Source organism: Nothoprocta perdicaria, unplaced genomic scaffold, assembly GCF_003342845.1.
Source record: "Nothoprocta perdicaria isolate Ctin4 unplaced genomic scaffold, notPer1 scaffold_14, whole genome shotgun sequence".
In the NCBI taxonomy this organism is placed as follows: Eukaryota; Metazoa; Chordata; class Aves; order Tinamiformes; family Tinamidae; genus Nothoprocta; species Nothoprocta perdicaria.
This window is the reverse complement of record NW_020454538.1, coordinates 4,350,523-4,373,524: the sequence shown is the minus strand read 5'-3', so window position 1 is coordinate 4,373,524 and position 23,002 is coordinate 4,350,523. Positions and strand designations below refer to the sequence as shown.

At 45.9% G+C, this 23,002-nt stretch overlaps 1 protein-coding gene across 1 annotated transcript in view; it reads right to left on the bottom strand.

Annotated features, from left to right (window-relative positions):
* HGFAC (HGF activator) overlaps nt 1-16,793 on the bottom strand; it is a 41,584-nt gene extending 24,791 nt beyond the window's left edge. The window contains exons 1-6 of the mRNA XM_026034169.1: nt 16,665-16,793; nt 15,264-15,318; nt 13,696-13,792; nt 6,213-6,286; nt 1,788-1,910; nt 681-812 (exon numbers count right to left, since the gene is read on the bottom strand). Coding sequence (XP_025889954.1) covers nt 681-812; nt 1,788-1,910; nt 6,213-6,286; nt 13,696-13,792; nt 15,264-15,318; nt 16,665-16,730 — 547 coding nt within the window. The 5' untranslated portion in view covers nt 16,731-16,793. The remainder of the gene's footprint in view (nt 1-680; nt 813-1,787; nt 1,911-6,212; nt 6,287-13,695; nt 13,793-15,263; nt 15,319-16,664) is intronic.
* Between the last annotated feature and the right edge of the window lie 6,209 nt (nt 16,794-23,002).

The window sequence follows — 23,002 nt, the reverse complement described above, 5'->3', positions numbered from 1 at the left end:
AGCAAGGTAGCCCCAGCCCAGCTTGTACTCAGGTGAGGCCTCTCTCATGCCTCTTCCAAAACAGAGGTTTCCCGCAGGCTGCAAAACCTCAGAAGCATCACCCAGGCCAGGGATGGGTACGTCAGCCTAAAAGTCCTGGGGATTTGGGGGCAAACACAGATAAATGGGACCTGAGAGGTGGGTACAGTCCATATGCTGGGAATTCAGGAACCAGACAGGCTTGGGAGAATCCATGGAGTGAGATGGCAATTAAAGAAGATTGTACATGTGCAGGGAAAGAGCAGGGCAGGGTGAAGATCACAGGCATGTTACAGCCTGGGAAACAGCTCGTAAATTGAGAATTTTTACCATTTCTATTATATAACTTCCTGCATATTCTTACATGCTGCAGCTCAGGATAAGATCCTTGTTGAAGAAAGCATGTGGGCATGTCCCTAAAATTCAACTTAAAGTGCTTAATTGCTTCCTCAAATAGGGATCAACACAGTGAAGTAATTTCCAGGATCAACATTACTGCTCACATATGGAAAGCAAATTTAAAATGTTCCCTCTTGTGGGGGACGTGGGCTGCAAGAGCAGCACTACTGCGTACAACAGCCCAAGGGCTTCGACATCCCTGCTTTCATTTCTCACCAGTCATGAGGGACACAGGGGTAATACTGTAAAATCGTGACCCTTACTTTGGTGTTCAGTTTTCTGGCACTTGATCTGGCTGTCCGTGCACGTGCACTGCTCCACCACTCCTTGTCGGGCCCTCGACCAGCTCATGTCCACATCGAAGAACTCATGGAGACTGTCATCAAAACACTTCTCTAAAACACAGTTTAAAAAATAACACAGGAGCAGACATACCCAGCTTGTCCTGCTCAGACAAGTTAACCTGCATGGTATGGAGGCCCATAGCCACCACAGAAGTTGCTCCAAGTACCTCCAGGCAGAGGTACTCCTAAGGTCCTATGAACATGACAGTGTTACCCTACTAAAAGCTGTGTCAGGAAACACAAATAATAAAATCCCACTCATCCCACTGATCCCCATCTTCTGGACACAGTGATTCTCACAGTTGATGGGTGCTGATGGAGCCAGTGCCTGAGAACTACGACTCAGAAAGGTGTGTTTGCACTGGAGAGAAGTCCAGAGCTGCAGAACAAAAAGGCTCCATCAAGCAAAGACAAGCACAACTGCAAACCCTCTGTGTAAAGTGCCAGCTCCTCTCCTGAAGTGCAGGAAAACAGCAGTGACATCAACTGCTGCAGAACTGGAGGAATAATCCAAGGACAACCTTTTGGCCCGACACCTCCTTCGGAAATAAACCCACTCAAGGTGGAAGAACTATCTGGTTTTAAAGCTAGCACACATTTTAATGGTCCTATGTGTGCATATACATAAAGGGCAAGGTGTCACCTAGAACTGTGCTGCTTTTTCATGTCTCCCCACCCTACTTACTGGATGATATTATTAGTCATTTCCAAACATGCAAGTGATATTTAAATCTTAAAAGAAGAGAAGGGAGGGGAAGAGGCACTTTGTGCTTCCCATGGTTTAATACCTCGCTGGCTCAGAGCACGCTTGGATTTATGACCGTATAATCAAGCTATTTTCAGCTGTTCTGTCAGTAATGGGTTGTCTGTCATAACCATTTGCAAACCCACCTACACAAACACGTGTGCCGCAGTGGTCTCTCCCATCTCATCAGCGCTACCTTTTCATCAAGCCAGCCTTAATGAGCTCTGCTAGGGTGCAGCTTTTATTTCCCATTGCAGTGTCTCCTGGAGGACGATACTCACTCATCTCACAGTCCTTTCCTGTGAACTCCTCGGGACAGGCGCAGTGGTACCGCCGGCGGCCACGGGCAGAGAAACAGGTCCCGCCGTTCTGGCAAGGGCTGCTTGCACAGGGATCCAGAAACGCTGAGCGAGAGGTCGGCGTTAAGAAGAGCCCAATAAGCGACGCTTCATCGTGCCAGGCGTCAGCCTGGTTACATTAACCATTTTGGGTCAATGCACAGTCATTTGGATGCCACCTATGCATCTAACCAGAATAATATTTATCCAGCCAATTTCACTTGTATTTTTTTTAAGCTTCATGGCAACTATATTTACCCAGTGTTATTTACCCAGCTTTCTATAATCACGTAGTAAATCCTCCAGCTGAACCTTCTCCCCCAGCATAACCTGTCCAACGCTGGTGGGTTTGGGGAGGCCCACGGAGGCCGCCAGGGCCACGAGGCTGGAGAGGGGCCAGTGCCCACGAGATGGAGCTGTGCCCGTGCGCTGGCGAGGGGAGGCTGCAGCGCAGCCTGCGCTGCCGCCCGCAGGTTTTCCATTCCAGCTCCAGCAACTGGGATGAGGCATCTCCCTTCCAAACAACACCAAGAACCCTTCCTAGCAGAAGAAAAGCAATATTGCTGTGGATTTTTTGTTTCTAAAAGGAACAGAGAGTTGAACAAAGCCACAAGTTTTGAAGAAAAAGGGCACTGCTAAGTAAGTCTGATCAACATGACCGGACTAGCCCAGCATATCTCTACTTTTTCAAAAGGAATTTTCTAAATCATGGGAAATCTGAGGAGGAGAGCAAGGGAATTACCAGGACTATTCTCTCATCCCTGTGTTGGAAGGTCAGCAACACACAGTACAGAAGTTGTAAGAGTCATGCTGAGCAGGGTCTTGGGGCTCACCTCCCCAACATCACATTTACACCTGCTGAAGAGTTGGCCAACAGCTTGTCCATATTCAACTCCTCTTTTTTATACTAGTCAAACTCAGCGAGGGGAAACGTGGAGCTACTGCAATCAGGTGCTCCTTCGACTAGGCTGCATGTGGCAAAGCAGCACTCACGTATAACAACACGGACACCCGCGTGCAAAGCTGAGCACTTCAGGTTCATTCCTGAACTGGCTGCAGGGAATGTGAAGGCCCCTCTGCAGAGACCAAATATTTGCTTCAGAGTTCGGTGGCGCAACGGATATCAACTAGCAGCGCTGGGTGTATTCACAGGTAGTTTCACTGCAGGATAACATCAAAGGAGAGCAAGTAAAGGCAGTGACTGTCCTACTGCTCCTGCCACTTGAGAGTTATGAAATTTTTAATGCTGGAATGTCTCCTCAAAGGCAAATTCTGTATTCTTTATCTCTGACACATTCAAAGCATGACCTGTTCTTCAGGCCATTTTCCAGTACAGTGACAGTCAGGTCATTTTCTGTATCTGCACCAAACCTGCAGAAAGCACTTTCAGTCCTTCCTTTCTCTTCTCTTTGGAGACCTCCAGTGCATCCATCCACTCTCCCTTGACTCACCACTGGCTGCAAATACCTCCCAAGATGTTTCCTTCAGCATCCAAGCACTCTGCCCCTCCCTGCTGGGACTCCTGCCACTGATCTGCAGAGGGCCGTGCTTCTACCTTTTCCAACATCTAGAGCCGCCCAGCCCTAAAGAAACAGCACCCTAAAGAAACAGCACTTGGTGCTCACTTACAGTTGCTTTGGTGCAACTTCAGCAGTTGCTGAGGCTCTGCTGAAGTAGCAGAGAGCTTGTCTCACATTTCTAGCCATGCTTCCCCACCATAACTTTCTACTTCCACCACACACCTTCTCCAGAACTGAGCCTGCTCTTCCCTGGTCACACCTGGGATGATGCTCTTCCTTCTGCATGCACAGTCCACACTGTTCTAGTTCTTCTTTACATATCAGTCCAAGTGTCCTTTAAAAAAACCCTGCTACCTGGCTCTTTTCTCACCAGTCACAAGGCTCACCTGAGCCTCCCTGGGTTTTTGCCCATTTCCACAAGACTCCCAGATCCTCCTCGGCAGTCTTCAAGGACTGCCCAAGAGCTGGAAGTCCCACAGAGAGCAGCAGATACGCCTAAAAGTACATAGGGCAGATAAGGGCAGCCCAGCTGGCCCATGCATGCAAAGGGCTCCCAACCTGCCCACATGTGGGGGGCCTGGGCCCCTCAGGTCACCTCAGGCAGAGGTGTTTTTCTATCTTAGTGCCTTAAACTCAGCATTAACTTACAAGCAGCTTCAAGGATTTCAGGTAGATCTCTTATGTACAAGTGATAGTCAGGGTATGGAGAGTCTCTGCTTCAGCCATTGCTCTCCTTTTCCCACCTGGTGTATATGTTCCTCACCAACCTTTCCCATCCAAAGGATGTCTTCTCTCCCACCAAAGTATTTTTTCTTGACATTAATGCAGATTTTGGCAGTGTGCAAGTGAGGCACATAGACAGCTCTCACTCATGCGATGACCAGGACTGTGCTTTGCTGTGCAGAGGAGCGGGCTGTGCTGGGGTGGTTTGTGTCTCTTCCTGGACATGGAGAACCAGCACAACAGAAATACCACCTGAAGGACTAAAGTGAGAAATGGAAAAGGCCTGGAAAATCCTTGCTTTCCTGGGAGGAGGGAAATAAAAACACTGAGGCTGTAACAGAAAGGAGAGGGACAAGGGTGAGGCAGGAATCCTCCTGGTAACCAGCACGTGGACAGCCTGTGTTTTACTGGGGGATCAAAGCAGTCACTAGTTATTGCAATGTTTTAATCCCAGGGAGGACACTCATTAATAAGTGAAATCCTCATAACTTGATTTTTTGAGCACAAAGTGTCCATAAAGCCTATGTCCCTGCTTGACATGCTTGCATTACAAAGGCTCTTACATTGCTACTTGCCTTAGGGTTTAGTCATTTCCTGTGATCTCCTGTTAATCTGCTTTAAAACCAGTCTGAAAAATAATTTGAAGTTGTTAAGTTTAAAGTGATGCTGCTGCACACCACTTAATTCTAGACTCTTGATGTGATTCAGCTAACAGTGGCTTTTCAAGTATTCTGGTAGATTGTCACCAGCCTGGCAATAAGGCTCTGGACACAATGGAAAATCCCTGCGAGGGAATGCTAAAAACCTGCTAATCCTTTGGAAGTGAGAAGGGATCCAGGGAATGAGAAGGCACCCTGCAGACTGAGCTAGACAGGTCACACCTGAAAGTAGTTTAAGGGAGAAAAGAGGATTACCAGCATTTAAATGCACATCCAAAAAATAGACTTAGGTGCATCAGGTTTGATCAGTGCAACACCCGACTTTCCAGTGTTGATCTGACACTATATAAACTAAGAATTAGAATTATTAGAATTAATATGGGTACTTAGGAATCAATTAAGTTGGATGCCTCAGCACTAGATCCACAAGCAGCCAGGTCATTAAATTGGAGCTAGAGAGACAGAGAGCTGGCTATGAAGGTAATGGTGAGGACAGGGATGCAAGTGGCTCAATGACCTTTTTGGGGCTTAATACTTTCACCCACTGCCTCAGGGACCCTCGTTTGATATTTTTCTTCAGTTTGGGGACATTTGCACATGGTCAATCCACAGCAAGTGTCCTTTCCATCAGATTGGAGGCTATTTCTTAAGGATGAAGATGCTCTCTACTTTTTTCAGTAAGCCTGCTTTATTTTGCTTTAAGACACTCTAGGTCTATTTATTGGGCCATGTGGAGAAAAAAGGAATCCTGACACCAGAGTCTTGTGATGTAAATTGTTTCAGAAAGGGGTTTTCCCAAAGTATCTTTAGTCTACGATGAGTCCTAGGAAGAGACTATAGTGCTCTGTTCTCCCTTCAGACCCTTCTGTCATTTCCATTGAAAGTTATGAGGAACTGAATTTACGATGAACTTAACAGTAGGTAGTAGCCTAACTTTATCTGATCAGGTTCTGCAAAAATAATCAACCCACTCAATTAAAATTGACTTAAAATTGACAGAGAAAGCACTTGACTATGATGACCATGTGAAAGCACTTGACTATGATGACCATGTGAAGCTGTGTCATTGCTCAGCTGAGTAATCCTTGCATTGCTCCTCAGTTCTCCTAGCATGGATGCACCCATATCCTCATACTCTCCAAAGTCATCCAAAAACCCAAAGAAGGCTCTTTTTGAAGGTCTGCATTTTTCTCTGATTTCTCTATCCTTGAGAATAGCTATAAGTTACAGATATTGTGGGAAATGTTTCTCTATCTTCTAAAAATACTAATTTCTCAAAGAGCCAGAAAAAGCAATTGATCAAATGAGAAGAAAACCACAGTCATGTCTAAACTGTGAGCAAGAGGACAGCCTCTGTGCCCAGCTTCCACAGGAGTTCAGGTTTCCATGTTGGCACTACCATAATTTCCTTCCAGGCCTTCAAATTGGTCAATAGAGAATATAATGAAGAGCAGTGGCTTCCCTACCTGAGTGGTCTTCAGATGACGAAGCACAGTATCCCCACTGCCTGTCACGGTCATAGTTATGTGTCGTTGCACACCTAGAAAGAATTCCAAGGGCAGATTAGTGCAGTTTAAGGCAATCACACCGCTATCACACCGATTGAAGCAGGAGGATCCCCAACGATCACCCAGCACAAAGGGCGAGCACAGGAAGCTTCTTTGCCCCTGATGTTGGTGGTGCCATCTGTGTATTGGGACTGCCTACTCTGAGTAAGGATTCTATAGAGAAGATGATACTCAGGAGGCTTTACAGGCTTAGGGTCACTACAAACCACTGTGTCCCTAAAAGCACTGCTTTATTAAAGTCAAGGACCTTCTTTCTGTGGTCAGTCTGGAGATGCCAAATATGTATTTTTGCACTAAAACTATAGGTCTTCATTCTTTTCAGGTGCCCCCTTGAAATTCATGTATTTTTTTCCCTTAGCATCTGTTTAATTCATGCTCTTTTTAAAACAAAAACAGCAGAAAAAAGGGTGTTTTTTGGTGAAAGGTTCTCTGTCTTGTTTCTCTCCAAAGACAGATTAAAAATGAGATGCAGAAGCAAAACAACAGGTCCTGCAGAAAAACATGACCTTCTATTTCTGAGATTTCTATTTCTGGGATTAAAAACTGAAATACAGAATAAAATCCAAAAATAAAACAAGTAAATCATGTCCTCTTTCTTCATTACTAAAGAAGCAAAACAGGACCCAACCCATTTCTGATCCCTTCAGTAGTGTGTGGAGGCAGAAGCTTTGTTTACAGAGGGACTTTTTTCCCTGGCCATCGATGGCAAACACATTTTGCACCAGTTCCTTTAAATGATTTCTATTTTTTAGCTGTCTTGACAAAAGGAGGAAGTGACTGACGGGGGGTTTCCAAAGGCACAGATAAAACCTCCCCTTTTACGGAGCAGCATCCTGCGCTGCCTGGGCAGTCCTGACGAGGCCCTGACGAGGGCAGACAAACTTTGACCATTCCCCATCACGTTTATTGCCCTCCGCAGGCTGTTACCTCCAGGACTCATGGAGCTTCTCAGGAGCACCAAGCCCACATGCTGTCTTGGCCATGGAGCAGACCTAGAGGCTTCGCTGAGGCCACCCAACGAGCACACAACAGAGCCAGGCCGAACCCAGGAGGTCCATGTGCCACCTCAGCGCTCCCTCCGTCTGAACGTCCCCCCCAACAGGCTCCAGTGCAGCATGAAAACAGCGGCTGCAGCAGCTGCCACTATATGGAAACGTATAGCTACAGGGTGCTACACATTGTACAAGTGCACTTTAAATAAAGTGCCAGATAATTTATTTTTACTATGCTTGGTTTTATTGAGCATTGAACAGTTGTGTTATCCAATAACTTTTCACCCCAGGCTTCACAAGCTAGATTGCAATGTTATTGCCAAGCACAACTGCCACTTTAACTGCCCAACTTTGCGTCTTAAGTACATGCTTTGGGGTATTTAAAATGCCTTAATTCTTACAGACTGTCTGAACGGGCCATGCATATTAAGTTTGTTGACCTCAGTTAAACAAGGATAAAAAGAAAAGGGCTCAAAAGTCTAATAGAGATTAATGCAAAACCTTTTTGAAGATGCTGTTTTCTCACAGGCATCGTGCAACTCTGCTGGGCATTAATGGGAATTTCTCCTTGCCCTTTTGGTGGATCATGCTTTTTCAAAGGATGGTCTGTTCCACAACAGGATTAAATGAGTTATAAATTAATGTTATTCTCACCAGTGTCATTGCTGGCAAAATGGCCTCACACTTTAACATCTCATTTGGGCCACCAGCGGTGGGGAGGGAGAACCCAGGGGTTTACACAGATTGACTTAGCCAAGCAGGAGTGCTCTGAGCAGCATGGGAGGTGGGAAGAAGGCTCTGCATGCTTGCACCTAAATGCAGAACTACCTGGATGCTTGACACAAAGAGTTTCTGCACATTCTGATCATTAGGGAAGAAACAACAATGTATACAAAAATATTGGGTTCTCTCCAGTATCAGCTAAATTCAAAGCAAATGGAGAACTCCATCTTTTTCCACCTTCAATGTTCCTGTCGTCTGAGGCCCTGACCTTGCTCTCCACCGGCTTCCCTCAGCTCCCTGATCCTCACACCCGAAGCTCTTCACACCTGACCCCCTCACTCCCTCTCATCTCACAGTGGCTACAAAGACACCAGTCCTCACATCGCAGTTTGCCTCTCCAGGGCCTGACCTTTTGCATATTCATATAATCCTCCTTTATTTTCTTCCGTGCTTCTCCTGCTGTTTGGGAGAATTTCAGCACATCTGCAAAGCTGCTTCATTATTCTCCTTTCATTCCCTTTAAAAAATTATTTTTTTCCTGGGAGGCCAACCAAAAAATATACTGACATTTATGTCCCTCACAGGATTTTACTTCCAGCAGTCATTCTGACCAGTACTGGCTTCGCATTTCTTGGTGTTATTTCTTTGAGTTTTCACAGAATCACAGAATGTTCAAGGTTGGAAGGGACCTCTAGAGATCCTCTAGTCCAACCTTCCTGCTCAAGCAGGCACACCTAGAGCATGTGACACAGGGTGGCATCCAGGCAGTTTTGAAGACCTCCAGAGAAGGAGACTCCACAACCTCCCTGGGCAGCCTGTTCCACTGCTCTGTCACCCTCACAGTAAAGAAGTTCCTCCTCACCTGGACATGGAACTTCCTGTGTTTCAGCTTATGGTCATTACCCCTCGTCCTATTGCTGGTCAAACATTTAGAGTTTTGGCCAACTCTAAATCCATGAGATTATCAATGTCTTTCATGAGCCTGTCACATCCAAATTTTGATAAAAGAATAAAACCCTGAATGAGGTTTTATTCCTCTTTTCGATGAAGAGATACTCATTTAATTCACCAGAAAAGCCTACTAATTGGGACTGATTTAACAACATTTTAAATTCGTGCTGTAAACAATGGGGAAATGGAATCAAGAACAGGATGGACCAAGATGGTGCATCATAAATTAGGCCTAACTCTAGTAGGCAAAGCAAAGCGGGCTATGGTGCCCCTTAGCAGCCTTTGAGAAGCCTTAAAAATACTTTTCTTTGGAGAGCAAACAAAGCCTCAGGCCGCAGCCAGACAGTTGGGAACGAATGAACTCCACCATCACATCTTTTTCTATCACCATGGTCAAGGATCACAGGTTTGCTCAGACATATTTCAGGTGTTACCCCGATGAAGACAGAGGTCTTTCTCTCTACCCTGATGATGTAGAGAGAAACTACACCTGGCATCACCAGAGCAGGCACCAGTGTCATCAGCACCAGCAAAACCCAGACTGTGAAACTTGGTCTCTGGATACTCTGACTCTCACCCCAACATGTTCTCTCCTTATCCAGGACTGACAAACTATCTAACTAGAAAACAGTTTCCTTCTGCCTCTGTCAGTTGGCCAAAAAGACCTCTTTTGCAATGTTGTTTTCAGTCTGTGGCCAGGCTATCAAATTTGCCTGCTTCCAAAGAGGGTGATAAGATTCCAGAGAGGGTGATAAGCTTTCTTGCATAGAGCTAGGCCCATCCCTGTGACCTGATGCAATGAGCACCCACACATCCAGTACTCTTGCACAGCACAAAACTTCTCTGGAATATAAGTCAACACTTTCAAAGCCAAAGGAATAGACCTGCCCTGATCCAAAAAATTGCCACCTCAAAGTGGCAGGAAGCAAGGACCAGCTTCTCAAGAACCATCTCTGTTATCAACCAGTGCTGCCACTGCTGGCACATCTAATGGCACAAAACGGTTTGCCTTCAAGTATGCCTCTTCTCACTTGAAAACATGGTTGCATGAAGCTAATGTTAATATTCTGGCTGAGTTCCCAACAAGAGAGGCTCCAAAGGCTGGCTGTGCAATAGGGATATCACTATTTGCCATGTAAGACCTGCAAGGTGTGCCAGAAGAGAGACACAGCTACGGGACCAGCCCCACACCGCAGCTAAGCCCAGCTAAGCCACTGAAAGGGGTAGTTGTCCTTCCACCTCTCACCCCAGCAGCCACATGATGCCACCACTTCCCTCGAGCTGCACCTCAGCAAAAGTCAACCATTTGTCTGGCCACCAGAATATTACTGTTTCTTTGCATTTTTTTGCCACCAAATCAGCCAGCTCACCCTGTTTTCCTCCACTGGAGACCAGAGAGCAGGAGCCACCACCTTTTGCCATCCTGCAGCAGGATCACCAAGGGCTGGCCCTGCAAACAGGATCTGCTGTCAGGCACATTCAGTGCCCTCCCACTCTGTCTGTCCCTGTACTGATTTGTCTTAAGGGACATAAGAAGGAACTTTAGCAACTCTTCCAACTGTTAGTCTTGTTTACTTGAATAGAAAAGGTAAATTACAGGGTCACCTTTAGAAGCTGGCAAGAGTCTGCTAAATGGGGATTTATTTGTGGAAACAGATCCTAATTAAAGGGAAATGCAACACAGGATAATATTAGAGGAAGCTTTTTATTTGCAAACTGCAATTATTATCTCTCTTGTGTTTTCAATAATGTTTATAAAAATATAAGCTTGTTTGCTGCTGTTGGCATAAGCAGGGTGAGGTTTCTGTAGGGAGAACTCTGACATATATTGAATTATTATTTAATGCTTATAAACAAGAAAAGCAAGGTCATGTCTATAATTATTCCTTTATATAAGTATGAAGGAATATAAATATTCCTTATAACACAAACAGCTATCCAAATGATGTTTTATATAGAGACTGCTGATGATATTTTATATAGAGACTGCTTTTAGATTTTTTTTTGTAGGATTGTCTTTTTACTGAACTTAAAACAAAGGGATGGTACATTATACCTGTGTCCCACTAGACATACACGTGTGATGTACTAGAATATATAGAGTGAAATCAAAGCCATTGGGAGCTGGCTTTGGCCCATAGTATAAAGTACTGCCTCTAATAATATCCTTTGGTTTAGATGAGCCACAGAAAGCCACTTACTGCACAAGAAACCTTTGGATAAAGCCAAGTGTCTAGAAAGCTCTCAACGATTAGAACAATCCACCATTATCTCCTGGTTTGGTTTCATTGTCATCCTCTCCATCCAAGGCCAGCTCTAAAGAGTGTGTTAACCTTGGATCCCATACGTTCCCTGCTTTTCCATTTCTCTGCTATAACTGGCTAAAAGTTGTGGCGTCGGTATGCAGAATGTTGTGTCTTAATAAGAACCACCTTAGGTATTGCGTGAAACTCAGAGGGCCCAAAGGTCAAGCGCTTGTGGCCACACTTCAGCCAAGACAATGTTCCAACTACAAAATTGTTCCAGCTCTTTTCCTTTTGTTAAGATCCTCTTGTTTCTTTGAAGCTTTTCTTACCTGGCTGCTGTCGATGGATGTTCAAGAAAATCTGAAGTGGTCTCCTAGGCTGAAGCTCTATGTCTATTTGCATAAGAAAGTATGTACTGTGTTTATAAACATATTATAAAAATATGTTTATATTACACCAGCACTTTACTCTTAAAGATGTGCCATCACAGAAATATGATACACATCATGGAAAAAAATTGACAATCCAGTATTAAAAAAAAAAAAAAAAGACTCTCCTGCATGTGCAAGTAAAGTCCATTCCATAAAATGATCTAATTTATCTCTAGCAATGCATATAGGTGCTTTTCTGTATCTTATCTGTGCATTATTTCCACATTTCTGGTACCCACACATTACTGGTACTGGTACCCTGCTTTATTGCCCTTAATTTATGTTAATACACTCATTACAGATGTTTGCATAGGTGTGTCTGCACAGATAGGCTTGCAGTAGGTGCTTGCATTTGGTATGTTGGCAAAGTCTTGTTGGTGTGGTGCTTACTGCAATGGGGTTCCCAACTGACTGCCTCTAACCTGGGCTGCCTCTAATCCTAAATGGAAATAAGTGATTAATGGTAACTGCTTCCATATATGTGAAAGCCCTGGATGAAGGGCTGGAGTGCTCCCTCAGCAAGTTTGCCGACGATACCAAACTGGATGGAGTAGCTGATAGCCCTGAGGGCTGTGCTGCCATCCAGAGGGACCTGGACAGACTGGAGGACTGGGCGGYGAGAAACCTCATGAGGTTCAACARGGGCAAGTGCARGGTCCTGCACTTGGGGAGGAATAACCCTGGACACCAGTACAGATTAGGGGTGGACCTGCTGGAGAGCAGTCCCGCAGAGAGGGACCTGGGTGTCATGGTGGACGACAAGTTGACCATGAGGCAGCAGTGTGCCCTGGTGGCCAAGAAGGCCAACGGGATCCTGGGGTGCATTAAGAAAAGCGTCTCCAGCAGGTCGAGGGAAGTGATCATCCCCCTCTACTCAGCCCTGGTGAGGCCACATCTGGAGTACTGCGTCCAGTTCTGGGCTCCCCAGTACAAGAGGGATGTGGAGCTGCTGGAGAGAGTCCAGCGCAGGGCTACCAGGATGATCAGGGGCCTGGAACATCTGCCCTATGAGCAGAGGCTGAGAGAGCTGGGTCTGTTCAGCCTGGAGAAGAGGAGGCTGAGGGGGGACCTGATCAGCGTGTATAAATACCTCAAGGGAGGCAGTGAGGAGGAGGGGGGCGGCCTCTTTTCAGTGGTGGGCAGGGATAGGACTAGAGGAAATGGCTTCAAACTGAAGCATCGGAAGTTCCACAGGAACTTAAGGAAGCATTTCTTCACTGTGAGGGTGACAAAGCACTGGAACAGGCTGCCCAGAGAGGTTGTGGAGTCTCCTTCTTTGGAGATCTTTAAAACCCGCTTGGATGCAGCCCTGTGCCACGTGCTCTAGGTGACCCTGTGTGAGCAGGGGGGTTGGACTCGATGACCTCTGAGGTCCCTTCCAACCTTCGGCATTCTATGATTCTATGATTCTATGAAATAACCTTTGCCCAAAGTGAAAAGGCAAGGCTTTAAGCATCTTAGTAGAATAGATCATTATCTAAAGCACAGTAGTAATGCCTCACCTCTTTGGATTGCACTGTCTAAAAGGGACCTGGTGCAAATCTGGAGAGAAATCAGAGGCAAGAAAGAAGAAAAACAATTTCCCTCCCAAAATATGCTGTAGTGCAGTACAAAGTGTACAGCTCATACGAGTCAAGCAATTCCTTAAAAGAATATCATTTACTATCAGTGTTTTTACCTCCTCTTTCCTTGAGTGGGAGGGATTTTTCAGATGGTTCCAACGTTTCTGCTTATTCTGTAAAATAATGTTCTGCAAAACAGCTGCCAATATAACTGTGGTTCTAGTATGAGAGCCAGGGGAAAGACTTTTCTGCAGTTCTTGAGTTGCAGTTGGCCTTGCAGCCCCTACTCTTTGCTTGGCCCTTCTGTGCATGAGTCTTGACCATGCACAGAAGCCGTGGACATGAGCAGAAGCTCATTGCTCCCATTGGCCATGGGAACAAGCCAGCATTAACTATTATAAAAACAAAGTTAAAGCCCAAAAAACAAAATACATTTTTCTTTGAGCAGTCTTCTTTTGTGAAGAGTGCTAACTTACCATTCCCTTCGGGAAAAGTGATTTGATACACACGAGTGGTAAAACCGTCCACCATACCGAAAAGGAAATTTGCACAAAATTCCATCCTCTGTAAACACTGAAATAAAGGCACAAAAATGTCAAAATGCTGCTATATCTTATCATATCCTCTTTATAAAACAGCATTAAAGATATATAGCATGTCAAGTTTTTCAGCAGTACTTTAGATTCTGTGTCTTTGCAACTGCTAGTATATAAGAAGAGGCCTTGATTCCTGTGCAGTGAGTAAATGAACAGAGACTCAAGGGTTCTACAGTAGAATAAAAATCTCAGCTCATTTCAGCTCTAAGTTTATCGCTATTCTTGCTACATCAAATGTCAATTATATTCATTAATTGCAGTTATCATTTCTAATTATATATCGTTGTTAACGGCATATTAAATTGATTTCTGAAGTAGTATCCTTTTAGGCTCCATATCACACTATAACATCAGTTTAAAATGCTTAAGGCACCCAACAGTGCAAATTGTCAGGAGAAAGAGGTTTTAAAGGTTGACAGATGACAGATGACTTTGTATCATCTTTCTTCATGGAATTGGGCAAGCTGTGTGTCTAAAAGGGGCAAGTTCTACATTCACCATGAAAGACCTTAGTCCTAAGAGCCTAAGGAAGAGCAGTAAGAAACTAACAGAAAAAAAAAAAAAATCAAGTCTTTAGAATGAAAGAGACTGAAGATAAGAAAAAAATAATTTAAAATACCTGCCGCTGTGGTCCAAATTCTCCCCAGCCAGGTAGATCTGTGGTCACCTTATCTACCCTCTCTTGCTCTATCTGCCCCTGCGAAGCAGCTACTGCCACTTCCTGGGCTCTCCATATTCAAGCCTGGTTGTCATTGTCCAAACTAATTGGACAAATATCAGGTATTTTCCATGGCTGCATCTAACCTCCCATTAGAAGTGGCTAAAGAGGCTGTGCAAATAGACCCATAGCTCATCCCAAAGGCCTTCAAAGAGTGTTACAAGCTATAAAGGCACCATTAACGGCCCGATTCTTGCAATCCATAACAGCAAAAGCACAGGACAGTTAATAGGGCTGGTAATGTGCATGCACAGCAAGGCTGGCTGCCTTTTAAAGTGTCATTGAAACAAATGCAGCAAAGCTGTTTACATGGAGCTCAAATCCCTCTCTCGGAAAGAGCCAGGCTGCATTGGCATAGTGGAAATTGAGCCCGTACATCTAAAGAGCTTATGTACATTAAAGCTGCAGGGCAGACACAGCCCTCATTTAAATAAAGGGAGTTGCCCATCTATAGCCCCCTCACGGTATAGGGAATATACACCACAGCAGCTCAGAAGTAAAATCCCATCAGCACCTTCCCATTAATCCACGCCTGAAGGAAAATTACCCTCAGTTCCTGAGCTAAGCCCAAATTCCCCTGTACGTAGAAAGTAATATTGTCATAACCATTCTGTAATCCTTATCCAAGGGTTCATGTTGAAACAAAGGCTTACTACTTATTTGCACAGCACAGATACAGACAGGCAGTGAGTTCTTACTGTCATGAAAGCTTTTGGGTTTGACTTTGTACCTTGTGGGCGAGTGAACTCATGTTTTGAGCCGCTTCGTGCCCCAGATTTGTAGTGCTACAAAGAAAGAGAAAAAAAAAAAGAGAGAAAGAGAGAAGAACATGGATTGGAGACACAAATTCACGCTGGAAATCACTCTGTAGAGACAAACGTTCCCTCGAGGAGTAACACCAAGCGTTGGCACGCTCTGCTTCTGCAAGGAGCTCGTTATTTAGGTGTAATCCCAGCTGGGGCATGAACTGGGAAGAGAGGGAAGGTAAACAGGGACTGTGGAGAGCTCTCAGTTAAAGCAGGGAAACCCAGCACAGCACAAAATCCACTGTATCCACTGTGGCCCCAGTTAACAGGGGCCACATATCCCATTTCTTGCTACAGGAAACGTGTATGTGTTTGGAGCTAGCTCGTAGTTGCAAATAACAAGCCAGACTTTGGCCTTTCCTGCTGTTTAGCTGCATCCCCCCGGGGGTTAGTTAAAAAAGCAATCGCTGCTTTATTTGGGTTTACTGATCAGCAGGCAAAGAGCGCTAGGCTGAGCTGATTATAAGCCACAAGAAATAATTTAAAAAATGGTAATAAAGTGCTGCTGCCACTAAAGGTGCTGACAGCTATGCTCTAGTAAAATAAAAATACCACAAAAGGCAGCCAAGGAAGCAGCAAACCATGAATGTAGAACTGGGTATGGGTTACAGTAAGCAAGAAACCAGACAAAGGTCTTGCTTAGATGTGTTGGGAAGGCGTGGATAAACCTGAGGAAGAAACAATCTCTGTGCTCCCCAGTCTCCAGAGCCTCCAACCAATCTTTGTCTTGGGCACCATAATTTTTCTTTTCCATTCCTAAGTGCAATATCTGAGGACACACTTGTGTATTTCCAGGGTCTAGGTAGGAGTTCAGCATCATTTGGGCACATGTGAGCACCCAGGGTTTTCATGGCGTTCAGCTCAGCAGAGCTGAGCTCAGCAATTACCCAAAATTGAGACAAATGCAAAAAATAAAATAAAATAAAATAAAATAAAATAAAATAAAATAAAATAAAATAAAATAAAATAAAATAAAATAAAATAAAATAAAATACTGAAGTACACAGCATAAGAATGGTAATAGGGGTAGGTGTTTATCTAAGCTGTCATGTTTGGCCACCACACACGGGCAGAGCCTGGTGGGTCATGCCGTTGCAGGTACCTGCTTGTATTTCTCGGAGGCGTTCTCCAAAGTATTTCAGCTGTCCCCTTCCCCCCGCCCCAGCTCTTCCTCCCTGGTGGGGCAGGCACGTGGCTGGGACGTGGCTCCGGGGTCCCTGGAATCGCCCTTCCCTTGGGCCTGCGCGGCAGCTTCGCTCACCCGACCCCAAGGCAACAGCGCCCTGCCAACCAGCACGTAGGCGCAACGGAAAAATCCCACTTACCATCCTGAAACCGTCACTGCACAGAGTCAAAGCCAGGGCAAGAGTGAGGAGGGCCCCAGCTCTCATCTCTGCTTCCCTCTCGCTCGGGTCTTGCCCGGCACGGGCTGCTTTGCCGGGCTGTGCTGAAGCAGGAGGGTGAATCAGCAACGAGCTTTCACAAGGGACTGTGATTTACCTGACTTTGGGGTATTTTGGTTTTCTAAGTAAGCACAGCTCTTATCGCTGTTAATCATTAATGTCTCTGTGGATAGATGGGAATGCCATTTAGCGAGATCATCTACTGAAACCGTGGGGAGTGAAGGGTTTACAAAGTGCCCGACCCTCTGTGACGATCCCAAGGGAACATGCGTCCCCTCCCGGACCTGGGCGAGGGTCTCAGAGCACCCCAGAAGACCCAGCCAGCACTGCAGCCCCAAAGCCTTTAGCATCCAACACTTGCCATCCCTTGGCCTCCGCTAGCTAATTAAAAGCCTGGTAAGTAATAATGAGGAGCGCCAAACAAGTCCAGTCAGGAAATGCGTTATATTAATGAATTATATTGCAAAATATGGAACAGATCAATGCCAGTATCAGGCACAAGAATTACGCATTGACAGATGGTTATCTGCCCAGGAATTACTTTTAATAGCAGTCCTTAAGCAACAGACTAGGAAAAACAGCTAGGAAGAAAACACATATTAGTCTGCCAAAAACTAGGGTGGACTAAAGCCTGGCTTGGCCGAGATGGCCACGGCAGAGGAGCACTTGCCAAAGGGATGTTAGGCCAGAGCTTCCACCAGCCCAATCTGCTTGGGCCCCACCTTGCCCGGCAGCCAAAACCCACCCGTCTGGTCTGGCTGGTGCAGCCCTGTGGACACTGGGGATCCCTCTCCCACCCGGCATCCGCCAAGCCCCTGCTCCAGTCCTGCAGCTGGGAAGCAGGGGGATTTTGTGCTTTAACCCAGCAGGCCTCTGCAGTGAGGCCCTGGGGCTCTAGGCAGCTACGTCAGTATGGCTTATATTTTATGCTTATAAATATGTTAGATATTTATAATTTAATCGTTTATAATGTTGGGGGGAATTCTACTGGATGTGCCATCACACTCCTGTGGCTGTCTCCGCAGTAATAGAGCTTGATAGCCTGGTTGTGTGGATGTAATTTCACCTGCAAAGCTTTCCTCTCGCCAGCCAGGCTTGGAAAAGCAAGCAAATATGGGACTATCTTCCCAAAATATAGTAGAGAACAAACAGAAAAAAAAATTGTTCCTACACAGCATTCATTGACTTGAAATAAATAAAATTTCACAGCAGACTTGAGGAATCAACCCATAAATAAAACTTCACAGCAGACTTGAGGAATCAACATATCTTACTTTCCTCTGTCTCACAAATGGGAAATTAAAAGTGCAGAGGCTGACTGAGCTGCCTGTGGACACTTGGCAAAGCTGGAGCACAGATCTCCACTTCCTATCCTCATTATTGCCTTAGTTGATCCAGTTTCTCCAAATAGCACAAAAAAAAAAAAAAAAAAAAAAAGGAAATAGCCCTCAGTTTGCTGCTTCATCCAGACATTTGAGGGCTGAAAAAGCTCTGCAGAAAGAGGGAGTGCTGTACATCTATCCCTAGATAGATGTACATCTATCCCTAGATATCTATCCCCATCTGTCCCTATCTATCATCTATCATACAGGTATCCCTGTTTGCTCATCATATTGAACTGCAAGCAAGAATTGCAGTGTCCTTCTAGGGAACAACAACTCTCAACTTTCAGCTAAAGCTGAAACTTAAATACATGAAAAAGAGAGAAGTAACAGCCCCAAGGGCTGCTTCAACGGAGCCCCGGCTCAAAGCAAAGGGGAAAGAGCAGCCACCACAGCTATGTCCAGGAGCTGCGGGAGAAGCACCACCACAGCGGGGGAAATACCCACGTGAGGAGCAGCCAAGCAGTGGTCTGAGGCTTCACAAAGGCACAAATCATCAGAAATCCCAAACTGCCCTACACTGCCTGCGTTGCATCAGCAGAGAGGCCTGAACAGGTCTTACCACCATAAGCAGAATTGAGGACATTTTCTGTAAATTACATTGAGTGATCAGTGACCCTGTGGACCCTTTTAAACCAGAACAAAGTCTGCCTTTCTCCTAAAATCAATAAAAATAAAGTAAACCACATAAATGGTTTCTTCTACACACACAAAAAAATCTTCTTGGTGACCAGCTCCTCAGAAACGTGGAGTTTTAGTTTTGATCCTGAATTAGATACCCCAGAGGGCAGCAGGAGGTGGGAAGCCCATGAGGACGGAGGATGAGGTGCGGAGGTCAGTGGCATCAGTGTGAGAACCACGAAGGGGGCAGCACAAGGGTGCACATGAGGACGCCAGCAAGCAAACTCGGGAAGGAGAGCGGACAAATCAATCAAACATCCTCAGTCACCAGAGCTGCTCTCGTTTTATCTTCCTTCCCGCCTCTTGCTTTCCAGGCAGAGCAGTGCACACCTCCGGCTGCACAGAACGGGAACAAGGCGAGCAGCGCTGCACCGGAGCCTGCGCCAGCGAGCGGAGCTGCCTTTATTCACCCCTGCAGAGCAGTGCTGCAATCCGCGGCGCTCACATAGCTTACAGGAACCTCAGCCCAGGTTTGACTAATCCCAGGCCAAGGCACAAGCAGCACAAACAGCTGCCTCCCCTTTATGCAGGGCAGCGAATAAGCCTGAACTAGCAACCCCACGTGCCCTCCGGAGACCGCCGAGCTGCTCTCAATGCAACATGCTGCAAGACTGGCTGTCACCGAGCTCCCAGAGGGGAGGACCGGCAGCAGAGAAATCCCCTTTGCGCTCTCAAAGCTGGCCCTTGTTTTTGAAGAAACTGCCATTATCCTTTTGGAGATAAGCAAGTTAAGACTCTTAAGTTTGTTACACATAATATTGAACCCTTCCGGGGGAGCGTGTAATCCAAATGCCTTTAGAGGCAGAACCTGCTACTGCTGAAGTCAACAAATGGTTTCAAAATAAGGCTAGAAAATCTTTATCATGTTTGCAAGCTGTAATCCTGTTGTAGCAAAGGCTGAAATCCCCCAGTTTCAGCAGTCACTTTCACTTTGTACTGACATCAGCACAGGAAAATGAAAAGGCAAAAAAAAAAAACTGCAGACAATAAAGCAGTAGAAAGCAACAGAGATCCTTGCTGCAGGGGGATGCACATCCTCCTCGCAGTGCTGCCTTTTGTATGCCCACCCTTCTGTCATTTCCCACATGGCAACGATTTTTATTTCCTTAAACTTAACATTAATTAATAAAAGCCGAAGCTGAAACTCTGAGCCCCTTGGTAATAATGGAACAATAGTAACAAGCTTCCTAAATTATTAAATGCTAATGAAAAGCAAATTGAGTCAGCCATCAATATTAAATAATAACATTTAATCTTTCTTATCAGTTAGGGCACCAGGCACAAATGGAAAACAAAAGCCTAAACACACATACACATCCATGCCTTTGCATTGGTACCTGCGTAGAAACCATCAGAGAGATGGAGGAGAGGCTGCCACATGACTGGATGTTCATGGGTCTTCTCAATTTTTACATTATTTCCTAACCTATCCTCATGTTTCTGAGAAATCATCCTGTTACTGCAAAGCTGAAGACAAATCATAATTTTTCTAAAAGTAACCGCATGTATTTTTGCAAACTTCTTGGTTTATTTAAGTGATGGGCTTTTCTTCTTTCAAAGCCAGGTTCTTCTTGTCTTTTGAAGCTGCCATATGGTAGCCAACTAGCAGAACAGTATTGCCTCCTGAGATGATCTTATTAACAGCCCTTAATTGACATTATTGTTATAAAGCCTGATCCCAGCTTCCTGAGCAAGAAGGCAATTTCAGGCCATGGGATTGTTGGTGTGATGAGCTTGTGTTACATCCACAGCCTCTGCCAGAGACAGCAGCATGCAGGGCCGCAGGCACCCGGACACAAAACCTGGTGGCCCTATGCAACTTAGACGCAATTAAAAATATGGCTAGTTTGAAAAAGAACAGCTTTTTCTTCATCTTTTGGGGAGGGACAGGATGCAAGAGCTCTCATGTGGCCATGCTCCTTCCTACACAGCAGCATGGCCCTCGGAGGAGATCAGGACCATCTGTGCAAACCTCCCCACTCTCCTGTTCCCTCAGGGGGATCCAAACATGCAGCTGCCCCACTACAAACCCTGCTAGAGCTGTGAGGCCTCAAGGATCCCCTTTGTAGCTGCTGCTGAGATCATTACCATCCTCTGCTCCTGGGAGCAGCTACCAAAACTCACTGGGAATGATACTGGATAATGACACACAGGTGCTGCAAGGCCAGTGAATATTTAAAGGTTTTACAATAAGGGAAGCAGTTGCACTTGGAGGAGCCTCCCCTTCCCACTGTCACTGAGGGAGCCAGCCATGGGGCTGTGGGTCGGAGCTGCCTCAGGCAAGAGCCGCTTCTCCACCAGGGTGCTGGTCTCCATGGGCAGGCCCCACGCCAGCCGGTGCCTCTTCTTCCCAGTTTGGGAGGCCCTGTTGGTGCTCCCAAGGAACACACACCAGCTTCAGCGACTCTGGGGTGAAAAATCCACAGGTTTTTAGCTTCCTGAGACAGCTGGGGTCCCATTTTAGCCTCTTATGGCCCAGACGTTCCTGTTTCCATTCCTAGGCCTGGAGTCGCACGTCACTTCTGCCGTGCAGTAGCCAGGCACAGTAAATCCGTGGCAAATCGTCCTCCCCTCCCTCAGCGGCAGGAGTCCTGCGGCAAGAAATGGGTTCCTGGGCAGCTGGCATCCAGCAAGAACAGATCTGGAGCGGCCCCTTTTTGACAAATAACCCATGGATTGGAGGAAGCGCCTTCGTGCCAGAGTGCTCCTTGCCCCTCTCATTTCCCCTGTGTCCCCCGCTCACACCTTGCCTGGCTTCCCTTGGCCTCCAGCTTTCAATTCTGGGGGTTTCTGCACCGTTCTCCTTTCTTTTGGCTCCAAGGGCCAAAACTGCCCTAAAAATAGTTTTGCTCGTGTCACTCCGTGTCACTCTCTACCTGTTGCTTTCACCCCTACATGTCACTTCTACCCCTGGGAAGTGGCCTCTTTGGTCCTGCTTTCCTCCAGGACCTTCCCATCCCATACCACTCACTCCACCTCTGAGCAACCCCTACCTGCACCTAAAAATATCAGACTGTGATTCAGCCCAGTGCTCACAAGTGACCCCAAGCAGTGGGCATGGGGCCCTGGCCACATCGTACCTCAAGACAGAGCCTGATTTTCTGTTTTTCTACAGACCACCCCTATACACACTGACTCTGTGATGGCTCCCTGCACTTGTCTTGGGGAAATCACATTTTTAGCAACATTCAGCCGACACCGTTGTAGCTGTGTGTTAAAAGAGCCTTTACTTGCAGCTGCATTTAGGAGTTTTTCGGTCATGCAACCAGAAAACACTAGTTGAGATGTGAAAATCAACTCGTAAGAATGTAAAAAGGAAACAGCTGAGCTTGAGCAGCAAAAAGAAAATCAGATTATGATTGTATCCACCTAACCACACAACTTCAGAGGTTGTGGCTTTGCTACAAGATGCTGTATGCAGAAATTTCATTTATACAACCCAGATTCAGTCATACCAATTAACCAAGATTTTACAAGGAGGCCTGTTTCAAGCTGGTATTTCATTCTGTTCATACACCTAGGACGTGTTTGCATGAGGTTCCTCCTATTGCATGAATAAAGAAAGCAGGAAACTGCTTTTTCCAGGGACTTTGATACCAACCTTAATCAATAACCCCGGCTGAAACAGTGGGCCCGTATAGGGAGGCGTACGATGTCTTTTTTAGCCATGTACTCACTGAGAAGTGACAAGAAGAGGTGTAGAGGCACCCACCTGCAACTGCTGCCAGCCCGTTTAGGTAACTGCAGCACCGGCTGATTTGCAATTGTTAGGCATGTACATTTTTAGCAGCGTTCAGATTCCTGCTCTGCCACCCACTTTCGGTATTAGCATATTAGACGCCCCCATTGCTTTAAAATGGTCTATAAGTCAGGCATGTGTGAGGGAAGGTGCCTTCGCTTCTGCAGTTGAGGGTGGTTGAAATCTTTCCCTTCAAAAGGAAGATTTCTCCTGTCTCAAATCGCCCTTTCCTCCCATTTTTGCTCCTTTTTGCTGTTTTTTCTCCCCCCCCCCCGTGACCTTTTTTTTTATTCTCTCCTACCTTCTTCCATGACCTTTTGTCCCAGCTTCAGTGCTCAGTCCCACTGCCTCTGAGCTCTTGTTTATGAGCATGTTGAGTGACACAGCCCCAGCAGGTCCCTTGGACCTCCAGCCCACACCTCGGGGTGAATTTATGGAAGCCATCACAACAAGGAGAA